Raw genomic sequence first — 13877 nt, 5'->3', positions numbered from 1 at the left:
TTAAAGGCCTCTTCTTACAGCAGCCCTCTTTCCCATAGATTACGTTCCCATACAGCTAAATTGCATTATTAATTACGTTTCGAGGGAAACTTCTTTTGTCGTTGCATTACGTTCGTCTTTCATGTATCAGGGAACTGCTGTTCTTGTTCAGTGTGAAACCAAAAGTCAACGTTGACTTGTTTACGTAACATACTGAAAGCTTCAGTGCATAACTTTTTGATATTAATGTCTGTTACATTCAAGCCATTGTCCAATGACTTGCTACAAAGCTTATTAAGACTATCAGCTCCACACAACTCTATCTGTATTTCTCAGTGTGGCTACGTTCAGAAGATTGTGTCATCCGGCGACTCTCGAATGAAGATAATTACCTCTTTGGAAGAGTCCATGTTTTTTTAATCTCACGTATCCTCACCCTGGCTACTAGCAACTGCGTGGAGGAGGGGTTGGGGGCGGTGCACGATCACGGAAGGCTTGTGTCGTGTGGACGCGCCGACACTTTTGTTATTACTTAGAATTCCTCATGGGGCGACAGAAACTACGCATTATAGCTTTAAAGAATAACTACTACTAGTGCTTCTACCCTAGGAATTCAAAAAATGCATCTGTGAAAAAGTATCAACATGGGCAGTCAAGATTTGGACCTGAATGCATCAACAGCACAACTAAATATTCATATAAATTGGTTTTCAGCTGACAAAAGTGGTTTCGGGGTTTAGTTACTCTTTAAAGATATATTGTTTGAATTGGTCTTTACAACCTGACAGCCATAAATAACATATGGGCTCTAAAAAAAGGAACGAAAAAGATCTGCACCTGGTAGTTGCTTAAATTGTGTAAAAACATTAACCAATCACTGCATCGCAGTCCACTTGAAAAGAACCAATGAAATGCCTCCTTGCCCCCCTGTGCGTACTCTACCCCGCCCGTGTACGATCCTGAGCTCAAGCATTGCTAACAGTAGTCATTTGTATTCTGTATGATAATAGCAGGTGTTTGCTCACCGGTGAGACATGAAGTAAAATTGCAGTCCTTTCTCCGCTCTGAAGCAGGGACGCAGGGAGTCTGGGGGAGGGGTTGGACTCGGAGCCCCGAGGAGATGCTACTTTCAAATCTTAATAGCTTTTCAACATTACCAACCCTGCCTTTTAAATTAACTTGCGTACATAACTGAAATTACGTGACATATATACTTATTTTAACCCAAATCATAATTTTTTTTCTAAACCTAACCAAGTAGTTTTGTTTCAATTCACTAAGTTAACCAAGTGCTTAAAACGGAGACCATTTCACAACAAGCGCCGGTCGCTGGGAAATGTATCACATATTGTTGCATTTCGAACTACCAGATCATTTCCATTTTACTTGGAGGACCGTTTCACATCTTATGCCGGTCAATGAAAAATATGTTTCCCTCGAAACGTAATTGAGAATGCAGTTTTGTTTTAATGGAACGTCATTTTTAGGAGACATGTTTGCTTACAGTGTATGCTGTATCTACTACACAATGCATGTGAAATATGATAATGATAAAAAAGACAAGTTGTGTTTATCATTATACTTATGACCAGACACATAATTAATATATAGCTTAAAATAAATGAATATAGATGATAAATGAAAATGTATTATACCATTACAAAGTTAGACTGTGACTATGCAGGGATTGTATTTCTAATAACTATTTATCTCAATGTACTGTAAATTTATGAACAACAAAACATCCATTAAACACAGTAGAAATGCAGCTCTGCAGAAAGGACATACATATTTCTTTTTTCACACATCAGTGAGGAAAAAATAGTTTCTTTAACAAGGATCTCAGAATGGAGGTCAATAAACTGTTCGGTTCATTCAGTGTAGTTTTAATTACTGTTTAAGGTTCTTTTGGTAATGGTTTAAATTAACAGCAATAATAATAATAAATGTACTCTTTAAATATGGATAGATAAATTAAGTAGCAAGCATTTTTATAGTCATCATTATGACATGCTTCATAAACATATTAGCATTCAGGTTAGCCAAATGCTAGGTTCGCATTGCCAGACCTATCCCCACAGCGCTGTGGAGTAAGGTATGGCTCCTATACATTCCAGAATAAGAGAAAAAAAAAAACACTCTGGGTTGCAAAACAGTAACGTGAGCTATTTAAATTAGCTGGATGCATGGTTAAACCTCATTTGCTCTTACCAGTTTATCGCCGTGTGTATTTTGTCCACAGCAATCCCCACCCATCGGTCCCAAAACGTGCCAGTTAGATAGTAAATTTAAACTTTGTAAATCTTAACAACCATTCCCCCGAAAGAACAAAGCAGCCCTGCCTTGTTGCATGATGAAATATTTCTTCAAAACTTGCCATTTTCAGCGTGTGGCTTGCTAGCTTGAAGGTTGTTTTTGTTGTTGTTGGAAAAGCTGTGTCGCTGTGGGACAGCGTGGGACATCCGGCGGAACATTCAGCAGTGCTGGATGTGAGGCAATTATCCTGGAAAAGTACTGTCGTTAATCCAGACTAGCCAAATGCTAACATGTTAGCTAGCCTTCGAGCAAATGAGTAACATTCAAACTATGGACTTGAAACTGCTTCTTTTAGCTGCTACACAATATAAAACATTGTTTTTGTTAATTATTGTTTGACAATGAATTCAAATCAAAGGAGTGGAAAAGCTAGTATTTCAAAAAAGTGAGCATTATGCAAGGATTTATCAATTTGTTGAATGAATGAAGAGTAAATTGCCTCCAAACCCTGCAGGATAGTAAGACAATACAGGACTGTTTCCCAACCACATCTGAGCAATAAAATCTCCATACTTGTTTCCACTAAAAGGGGTATTTCACTGTAGCTTTTAGCACCTAGCTGTCTCCGTGTTGAGGAACAGGTTAAACATCAACAATATAATATAATATATAATATAATGTCTATAAGGTAAGGGGAGCCAGAATGATTTACTGGACTGGATTGATTTAACAAAAAAAGATATTTCATACTAACAAGAATATTTTAATGACAAGATAGACAGCTAGGTGTTCTGTGCATTTCAGTGAATCTCCCATCACTCTCCCATAAACATGCTCGTGATTCCTTTAAGTTCACCGAAAATGCGATCTTTCTGCCAAGACGTCTTTGGGAAACACCCACGCCCCTCTGCACCCTCCCTCCCTCATAAACAGAAAGGGCAGATAAAGTGCAACACCACCTCCAGGTCACTAGCTGCTGCTGTCCTTCTGAGGGAAACACCTCTGCCACAGGCTGTAGGGCAGCGCCAGCAGCAGGAAGAGGATACCTCCCACGATGAGGACAGCCGCCGCACAGCCAATGCACGACACCGACCAGGAGAGCTCGTGGTGCAGAGGAACCGTGTGGTCGCTGGCCAGGAAGGCCAGGACGGACAGGTGGAAAACCAACAGAGAGAGAAGCACCAGGACACCTGTGAACGAGACATTGGACACTGTCCTAATATTTTCTAAACAAATGAGTCCACAATTGTCGGCCCGTGGCAACCTAAAGATCTCATCTAAAAACCCAAAGGTTCCCATGTGTGGAGTCTCTCATTGCCAGACCTTACTCCACAGCGCTGCGGAGTAAGGTCTGGCCCCTAAACAGATACAATATTAAATGAAGTTAACTGGTATAGTTATCGTTACCTATTCAATTAACTGGATACATGGTTAAATGTCACTTGCTCTTACCAGTATATCGCCATATGTACTTTGTCCATAGCAAATCCCCACCAATCGGTCCCAAAACGTCCCAGTTAAATAGAAAATGCCGTAAACATATTCTTTATAAATCTTTACAATCATTCCCTGAAAGAACCAAGCAAGCAGGCCTGCCTTGTTGCACGATCCAATTTTCTTTAAAACTTGCCATTTTCAGCATGTAGCTTGCTAGCTCAAAGTTTTATGTTGTTTCCCGAAAAGCACAGAGTTTAGCAAAGCTAGGGGCATCCGGCGGAATATCCGGCGGTGCCGGATGTTCTGACGATCTCGTCGACCCAGACTACCATGTTTGTTGTTGCCACTACTGACCTGACAGAATAAAGCAGACAGATGCTGGCTTGAGGAAGAAGATGATATTTTTACTGAGACACATAACGATGCATATGGCCCCCATCACCATCAAGAACAGGCTGAACAGGGCCAACATGGCTGCTGCTACATTCAGATCTGCACAGGGAAGGAGAACAACAACAACAACAACACAATTCTCACATTATTAGGAACACGGGTGGTTTTGGAACTGGACTGATGACTAATCAAAGGGCTTTTAAGTACTTCTGGGACAAATCATTTCATAGGCATTATAGAGAACAGATGTACTATGTATAAACAGGTTTTTTTGAAAGCCTGAAATTTCTCAAAACTCTGCAACCTGCCACAACGCAATGCCACATCAACTGTCGATGCATTGCATTAGCAAATCAAATCTGTGCAAGTGCACATTCCTGGTAGACTAATTTGCAACATGAAGTGTTAATCTTACAATATCATAGAAAGACTGTCTCAAATAATTATTAACACCTGAAACCTGCAAACTATTGGATATATTAACTTCATGGATTGAATTTCATCTTCACATGCCCCCTTTCTTTCCCACGTAATAATATTTTCAGTCTGAAAGTGGCTAGTTGCGGGCATGATACTTCTACAAAGATACATGTAAACATCTCTGTGGATCTGCGCAGAGAAGGGGGTTATGGGTAAAGAAGAGCTGATACACAAACCTCCCAAATCTCAACAATCAAAATGTGTTAATCCGGCTAATATAAAAGTATAAACGAAACATCCCTAAGTGACACCCATGCCCGTTTGCTTACGCTCAAGTCAAGTCAATTTTATTTATATAGCTCAGAGTTGAAGATCAAAAGATTTTGTGATTGTTCAGGTTTTTGAGAAGGTCATCCTCCTCAATAGAGTTTTGAAGATCATTCAACGCAAGAAAACGTATATCAACTTGGTTTTCGTGGATGTGATACGGTAAAAGTCTCTCTTCATGATTCCCCTTAATTCCTTATTTTTATCACAAAAGATTTACATTAAGTGAGATATTTGTGATCTTGAATCACAACAAACAACTCTAGTATGTATTTGATACACTCGTATACTGTATTTATTAAATCACTATAGCGTGACAGTGATGTGGCACCAGCAAACAATGAGATTTCAATGTACGTATGTCTTTCTTCATTCAGCGTATGGCACTGTGTGATCTTAATACATTATGAAGCTGCCAGTGAAATGAGAGGTTAGACGGCAGCTCGGAGACACTTGAACGCAGAGTAGGCGGAATAGATTTCAACCACTCACAGAGCAGACAATGGCCAACCTCAAAGAGTGTGGCGAGGAGGTGAAGGGAGACAGAGAGAAAAGGAAAGGACAGAGAAAGGCAGGGATAAATCGTGGGAGAGATGACAGACAGGGGACTGAAGAATAAAGAAAAGAGCATCAGAAGAGGAAGATGAAGGGGCAAAGAGGAAGGCAGAGAGTGAGAGGTGGAGAAGAAGAAAAGAGGTAAAGAAAGGAGGGAGTGGGCGGATAAGGTAGGAAGGTGAGAGGCCACGAGAGCCGAAAGAGGTTTGTGACTCACTCTTCTGTGTCGTCTTCTGAAACATCACAGCATTTTCCCCCGTGGTAAAAAACTTGAAGTAGGTGCAGTTTGATTCTGAAGAAGAAAAAGATGGGAGGAAGAGAAACAGCTACTGTAAATAAGAGTAATCTGCTGGAGCTGCACACAATCTTTATCAGGTCAAGTCAACTTTATTTTCAATTCTGCAATATGTGCCAGACATTCAGAGCAATGGAAAATCTGTTTCTTCACCCACGGTGCAATAAGGACAGGTACAACAAGTATAATATAAAAGTAATATATCCAAATAAAAAAATAAAAAAGATAAGTAATACTGTATATACAATTTAAAAAAAAATTGTAGTATATACAATGAAATAATAAATTCTAAATAGTGCAAATGTATGGCAAAACCGAAACAGTACAGAAAACTAAAGACATGATGAACAACTTATTGACATTCAAGCAGCCACGTCTCTCTCAGCCCTTTACACTTTAGGTTCAACAATTCTCTATCAAACATAATCAGCCATGAACGACAATGACGAGCTCAAGGTGACAATCCAGTGCTTCCTGCTCAATTAGCATTCTGCCATCCTGATGATGTGTTACAGTAATTAGAGTTTGGCCGTCAAATAGAATGTGACACCTCTGTCTGTTTCCTTGCACATTTGCGCACACGAGCAAGCAAAACACGCACACACATCGCTCCTAATTAGTGTGATCAAAGCCTCATCCTCAGATTATTCTGTTTTTTTTTCTTCCCCACGATAGCTATCAGCATTACATTATTTGATACAGGTCATGTAAATAGCATATTCTGGTTGGCTATTCCGAATGAGGCCTTTTTTTCTGAATATAGCATTTTCCGGTTAAGACGTGGGATATGCCGGTATTATTCGAGGTTTTAGAGGCCTTCTTTGGACTGCAGCGCATTCGGAATATGCGTCTCAATCAGAGTTTTTACCGCAGGCTTATGGTCAGCTCTGTGCGTTGCTGTGGTTGCTGTACACAAACCAACCAACAGTTTGCAAGGCTGCAGACCCGATAAGAAGGACACATTGCTACGTCAACCTTTTCAAGAAGCTGGTTAAAGAAATGAAAGAGGGAGGCTGTGTTCACACTCATGTCTGCCACCATGGGTAAACTTTGAAAAAAATCATATTTTGCATGGCTACATGTAAACAGGATTATTAGTGGAATATTTACTTTCATTCGCCATGTAAACAGCTTAGTTGGAATATCGTCTTTTTCAGAATAAGGGCAAAAACCGGAATATTATGTGCATGTAACTGTGTAACATTTATCATTCTTATGTCACTTTATAGAACAATGTTTAATGATGTACTCTGTACACATTGGTGTCATACTCAGTGGGTCGTGATGGCACAGTGGATGTGACACATGCCTTTGGTGTGGAAGCTCTGGGTTCAATTCCAACTGCGATACAACAAACGTGTCCCTGAGCAAGACACTTAACCCATATTTGCTCCAGAGGAGTGTAACCTCTGACATATAGAGCAATTGTAAGTTGCTTTGGATAAAAGCGTCAGCTAAATGACACATAATGTAATACTCAATGCAGTTACCACTATGGAGTGGCAGAATTATAAAAGTCCAGTCACTACATACGTATATATGTAGATCATGCCAATGTAAACATGTACTACTTTAATCCGGTAAGAAGAGGCCTCTTGGTATTTCATGTGTCCCAACACTGACATTTAAAACTGGGCACTTTTTATCCAACCATGCAAATAGTAGCCTGTTCATCAATGTTGGATATACTGGACTGTCTCCCAAAGGCCCACTGTTGCATTGCGCTACTTGGCCATTGGGAGATTTATCCTACAGTACAACCAAACTACTACTATCTACTGTACAGTATGTCTATTTTTTTAAATGTTAAAAAGTCCTTGGGCACACTGCAACCCCATTAACTACTAAGCCAGTAACCCTGTGAATCTTTCTCACTTGTTTCGCTGAAAGTCAAATGGGTATCTTTGACTGAAATCAATGACGAACACCATACCTGCAAACTAGTCGCTTGTCGGCGAAAATCGCCGTTTTGAATGGGAAAATGTCATCCACGTGAATCGTGTAGATCCGAAGAGTTTTTATTTGGGGGATGGGGGGGTCCGAGACCCGGTGCTAATACGGGACCGGTGCCTTAACGACCGTTATCTACCAGACCGAATAGCAACGTGGATTTCGTGCCTTATTTAGGTGCCACTTAAATGCCTGCGCTTCTCTCTGATGCTCTGAAAACGGACATTAGAGGGAACTGAAGAAGAAGATGTGTCACCTTTTTCAGCCCTTCTGAGTTTGCAGGTATGGAACAAACACAGAGAGCTCTTGGTGGACTTTTCTGTCTGTGTCTGTTATGTGAGTCATTCTTCAAAATGGTGCTCATACAGGTGAGTCATGGAAAAGGGGAGGCAATACTGCAAATAGCTTTAATAATCGTTTTCCACACTCTACCACAGTTAGACATCCAATTGTCATTTTCAACCCATGGTCCTTCGTTATTTCCATTAGCTGTTCTTGCACCTGTAATGAGAAACCTATAAAAAACTTAATAAGACTTAAATGGTATAGTTCGGAAGTGGGATTGTATGAGGTACTTATCCATCTATAGTCAGTGTATTACCTACAGCAGAACACAGGAGTTGCTGGTCTACTGCTGCCTCCATCGACTAGTTAGTTTGTGTTATTGTGTCACTTTGGTGTTCTAAAAGGGTTAGAAAAATAACAAACTACCAGCAACTCCCATGTTCTGCGAAGAAAGAAATTAGCACATAGGTGAAATTAGCCTTCAGGGTTTTCTTCCAGAAAGGGTGTATTTAAACCCAAACCACTATTTTGTTCTTAAACCAAGTAGTTTTGTTGCCTAAACCTTAAGAGATTTCTGGCAGAAAGCCCTGAAGTCTAACTTCTCCCATGTGCGTAAAATTACGTTTTTTTTTGTCAATGGAGTCTGGAGGCTTTGACGAGAGCATAGATAAAAGCTACAGTTCTCCCTGCTGAAACTTAATCTGCATTGAAAATATTCATAATATAGCGTACACTTCAACCAATATTGATTTTTCTAGGTGGGCCTTTTTTAAGGTGTCTGAAATACTTGTAGCTGCTGCTGCTACGACTGCTGCCCCGTCCACAGCAGTACATTGCTTTGCATCTGTCGGTCCTCCTGCCTGCTTCTCCAAACTGAGGGCGTGCCGACTTCCAACTATAATGACTATGGAAAAGAAGCTCATACAGTACACCAGTATCCCTTTCAACGAGACTGTAACAACCTACAACTCGAATAAGATAGTGTACAGCAGCAGAACTGGGCTTTTTCTTAACTTAGTTAATTACATTTTCATATTTTTTTATAGTATTCTATAGTATAAGCAATTTTCTTTGTTGCATATCTAAATACTGCTTTGTGTGTCTGGTTTAGCAAATGTATTTAGTGGGCTATACTGCTGGTATTCTCCTTTACCAGGGTCTTATTTTTTTCATGTAAAATAAAAATAAGATGGATAAATAAATGGTTAGCGAAACCTTGGCAACTCTGAATACAAATTAAAAATCACTTACTTAGACACCCAAAACAAAATGATGGGTATTGTTGCCCAAGAGCTGAGGACCTCCAAAATCCAAATGATGTTTCCCTTCACCCAAAAGCAACTTGTGGACTTGTGTTCACTCAGACTATGTAATAATGATTCAGGCAGTTAGTCAGCCAGAGCATTCATCCAGCCAGCCATCAAACAGGGAGCCAAGCATCATTTGTCTAGCCAAAGAATCAGGTAGACCTCTCATTCATGCTGACTCACTCCCTCAAACTGAGCTGTCCAACAAGTTTGACAAACGTCCAGTCGGCCAGCTGATATGTCAATCATCAGCTTATAACTCCCTTCCTCACACACAGCAGCTAGTCTGGCTATCACCAGACCAAGCTCAATCTTTTAAGATTGAACATTAGTCTGGGTGAGTCTGCTCTGTATTTTCTACTGCACAAGAGGTGTGATCAACTGACATAGTTCAAATGACTCTGTACGCAATTGGACAGTCCTTCAACCAATCAGACCAACGATCCGGGTGACGTAGCAGCGACAGCGGCATCAACGGGTTGCTGCGCTTCGGTGGCCACTATGTTGAATGTAAACAAGAAGCTGCTTGGTTGCCTCTCTATCGTCATCGTGTTAAACACGCCAATAGCGCGCCAGGTGGATAAGCCAGTTTGTGATTGGTTCCTGCAAAATTGTAACGGAAGCAGGATAGATAAACGTACAGGTTTTCAGCCTGAGCTGCAGGGGGAAATCAAATCACCGGCAGATCGGGCTGGGTTTACCCAGTCTACAGACCAGCCAGCCGCCATTATAAAAGTTAGACAGCTATCCACCCAACGGGTCAGTAGCTTTATGAGTCACCTCCGGGTAGATCAGCAGGTCCACAGCTCTCTCTCTCTGGGTCGATATCAGACACCCACAATGTCTTTGTGCAGCCCTTCCACAGGCCGTAGTGAGCTGTCAGGCAAGTCTGCAACATCAAAATCAGAGGTTTATTTTAAGACATCAGCATTAACATTCCTATTTATCCTTCACAGTGTTTAGCTTTATACACCAAAAAGTGATTTATGTCTAACAGGAAATTACTCTTTAGTTGTGTTTTTTGTCCTTGTGTTTCTTTCATGTCAGTGAAAAGAATTAAGTCACACACAGAAGTTCCTGTTTATTATTTCCAATATTTCACCTGGTTGTTATAGAAACTCTTTGATGGTGCCAGCTCCACCCAGAACTCTGTCCCCACCCCAAGGACTGTCAGGACTACGCCCACGATGGCCACGAAGAATGCCAACTTGATCTGGTGACAACACAACAGATAAAAGTATGCTTATGTTAAGAGGAAATCTGAAATTACAAAAATGAATCACAAAGAAATTGAAAGAGCTGGCAAGAGCAAGTCTACATGCACATAGTAGTAAGCACCATGTCTAGCTTTTTATATATATTTATACATTTTATTTGAATTTACTCCCTCTGACATTTTTTTTTACAGCTTTTAGTCCCCTTGCACCCTCCTTTTCTCAGGCACTTACAACAATCATGCTCTTGCCGTCATTTATTGTCTGTGGGAGTTCAGTGCATAGGGGATGGACATTGGAACTGGACCAATAAGTGCTGTGATACACACAAAGAAAACAAGAGAGCTAATTAATCAAGATGAGCTTAGAGTAGATATCCTACAGTAATGTGCAGTGAGGAAGTAACAATACTGAAGGGAAAGAACAATCTCTGAATGTTTAATGTCCTCAGCAGATGAATATCAACCCCCAAACAAGCAGTTGAGATGTGTGGGTGGCTCTTGTACTTCTGTGTGGAGAAAAAGTAAGGACTTTTTGTCTGGTTATTTCAGGTATGCATTATCTTTAGAATACTAGAGTAGGGAATTAAGGACCTCTAAACTATTTATATACAGTATGTGTGGGAAAAATGTCAAAGTGAAACAGAAGAGCCTGACATCTCAGCTGACTAAGTCAACTTTGAGCAATTTAACGCATTCTCATTACCGACTTTATACGATATCGTACGAAAAGTTAAGCACACCAATTCATATGATATACTACGAAATTAGGCGACCACCGGCAACAGAGCAGTTGCTAGTTGAGTTTAGCCGACAAAAGGTGACTTTGAGCCGGGTACAGAGCACCGCGAGATGACGGACATCACAGTTATGTATGAAAAAGTGAGTTAAGTTTAGGCACTAAAACGACTAGTTATGTTTAGGAAAAAGGTCGTGGTTGGGATTAAAACACTCCCGAGGAACAAACACACATTTCCTGGGTGTTTTCCCCAGGAAGCGAACTCCGCTCCCCTGCTTATGTTTTATAACCCACCCATCCCCCCGACCTCGTTCTTATACAGCAGCAGTAAATGTGGTGCATACAGCAAAAAATACGTGGACTACATACGAATTACAGTGCATTACTTTTCATAGCTATATGTACGAATGGTTCATGAGAAGAGCCTGAGTATTCATATCCCACCTGCAGATTACTCACATGGTTTTTACATTTTATCTCCGTAACGTCAAAGAACTGCATTTGACATTTTATAAATACTTATTTTCTAATGACAGAAGTCATTCAACTGCTCTTGTGGAGTGTTCCCTGCCATTTGGACAAGCCTGATTTCAGTTGAAAAAGCAGCTGAATGACTGATGGGTTCCATTAGCTCCAAAGTATTTTCATACAGCCTAAGGGGGAACACACATTCACACAATATGAAACCAGTCACCTTCCCTTCCTGGGCCTCACTCATGGCGTGTCCTGCTGACGTCGTCCTGCGGCGCTTGTTCCCCCCACCGCGTCCAGTCATGAGGCCGGACAGACCTCCTCCAGCACCCTGGGGTGCTCCTACTGTTGCAAGCGCCGTTCCTGGCGGTGCCATGCGGCCGTCATCATCGGCCACAGAAAAGGCAGACCACATGTTGTGACGAAATAGAAAACAACTAAGACAGCTGAGTGGTGTTCAGTTTAGCAGCTAAGTTTGCCTAGCGCTTTGCCGTCAACAAGGATGGTTAAAAAAGAACAAAAACAGAGGAAAACTGTTGTCAGTTTGTGCCCATTTAAAAAAAAACAGGACAAATACCTGAGACAGTATAAAAGTAAAATAATGTCCAACAGGTGTATCTGACAGAAAGGAAGTAAAAGCACAGGAAGAGGTAGAAATATGAACCTTAAAAGAAAACTATGTGATAAGAACAGCGGGGAAAAAAACGGTATACAAAAGCAGAATTGGTATCAAAAACTAAACATACTACTGTGAAAAACGTTCTCAGACAAAGGCAGGAATCAGCCTTCTCTTGAGAAAAAGCCCCAGAAAAAATGGCGGCTTTGACGACGGATGCAAAACTGATAAATGAATCATAATGAAAAAAGAAAAAAATGACAGAAAATGTGTGTAGAAAAATGCAGCCGCTGAGAGTCTGTAGAGGTAGAAGTCAGGAGTGGATGAAGTGATGTAACCTGGGGACGGAAATGAAAAGAAAAAAAAAAAAGGAGAAAGTAACTAGAAGGCATTTATATACATAATGCCCTTAGACAGATGTTCTGGTCTTTTGCACAAACTTCAGTTTATAAAGAACAGATATGTATAGATGGAGGAATGATGCAGGCGTAGAAATTGCTGCACATTTAATGGTACAAAAATAAACCAACAGTATCGATCAATGCTAGCAGTATTAGCACTGTGCTTTCTCCACTGATATACCACGTTAATGAGATTTAACTTTGTAGAGATAAAGTAGAGAATGATACTGTGTCTGTGTATATGGACTTGTTTCACATGTGTAGACACATTTGCATTTATAGGTACATAAAATCTCTTTAGGCCAGAATTTTGGACCCATGTGGATGTGAGCGATAATGAAAATGACTTCACTTCTTTGGGAATTTCCATCTTAAATTTGTTATGAGAACTGTAACATTCATTTTTCAACAGGAAAAAAACCAAACATAATCAGTAGGTGTGAGGAAAACAACATGAAAGCCAAACAGAGACACAGACAGTTGTTTGCTGTGATTTGAAAGCAAAAAGAAAAGAAAGTAAAATCTGATTAATTAACTACTGATTTCAACAGAAATAGGTCAACTACTGAAAATATTACAGACAAGCGACAGAGTCTAGAATCGAGATCTTACTCCCCGTTTACACCTGGCATTAACAATGCAATCTGGATCTGGATATCTTAACAAGGAAGAACGCATGCAGGGTTCAACAATAAGGGTTGCCCACTGGCCGGGGGCAAGTAAAACGCCAAGTCGGGCAAGTAAATATAACATCCCGTAAGTGGGTTGTTATTCAGAAAACAAATGCTGGAGTGCCACGATAAAAGCAAGCAGCGTCTTGCTTGCATGGCAGCTAAGAGGGCTGATGACAACCCCCCTCCATGATGCGTTTATGTCTTTTTGTAAATAAAGATTAAATATAACAATTTACTTGAGTTTTGGTCGTTATTTGAACCACTAATAAAAAGCTATTTGTGTAGGGGCCACTAAAAATTTAATTCAGGCAAGTAGAATTGTTTTTCACTTAAAGGGTAACTATTGTTTTTTTCAACCTGGACCCTATTTTTCTAGGTTTTTGTGTCTAAGTGACTGATGGGAACAACAATCTTTGACATTGGTCCAGTATTAAGCAAGATGGCTGCAGTCAGCAGCGGCGAACCAAGCTGTAAAATAATAGGGCAATTGTCCAGCTTGTATTTACCGTCACAAAAGTGCTCGTTTTGTCACTGACAGGCTCAGATTAATATTATAAAG

At 40.4% G+C, this 13877-nt stretch overlaps 1 protein-coding gene across 1 annotated transcript; it reads right to left on the bottom strand.

Annotated features, from left to right (window-relative positions):
- Positions 1–3204: 3204 nt before the first annotated feature.
- Positions 3205–12042, bottom strand: cacng6a (calcium channel, voltage-dependent, gamma subunit 6a). Its single transcript, XM_078268611.1, has 6 exons — positions 11851–12042; positions 10307–10417; positions 9985–10093; positions 5585–5659; positions 4027–4164; positions 3205–3425 (listed from the first exon to the last, which is right to left on the bottom strand). The coding sequence occupies exons 1-6, from the start codon at positions 12040–12042 to the stop codon at positions 3205–3207; spliced, it is 846 nt and encodes a 281-aa protein (XP_078124737.1).
- Positions 12043–13877: the final 1835 nt, after the last annotated feature.

This window comes from Sander vitreus, chromosome 14 (assembly GCF_031162955.1).
Source record: "Sander vitreus isolate 19-12246 chromosome 14, sanVit1, whole genome shotgun sequence".
In the NCBI taxonomy this organism is placed as follows: Eukaryota; Metazoa; Chordata; class Actinopteri; order Perciformes; family Percidae; genus Sander; species Sander vitreus.
This window is presented reverse-complemented; position numbering and strand designations above follow the sequence as displayed.

Excerpts from the sequence above, each read along its gene's own strand:
- cacng6a (XM_078268611.1), bottom strand. The coding sequence starts at position 12,042 with ATGTGGTCTGCCTTTTCTGTGGCCGATGATGACGGCCGCATGGCACCG. Across the intron at positions 10,094-10,306 it reads AGAGTTTCTATAACAACCAG|ACTTGCCTGACAGCTCACTA; the intron begins GTGAAATATTGG and ends TTGATGTTGCAG. Across the intron at positions 3,426-4,026 it reads TGTCTGCTTTATTCTGTCAG|GTGTCCTGGTGCTTCTCTCT; the intron begins GTCAGTAGTGGC and ends TCTCGTTCACAG.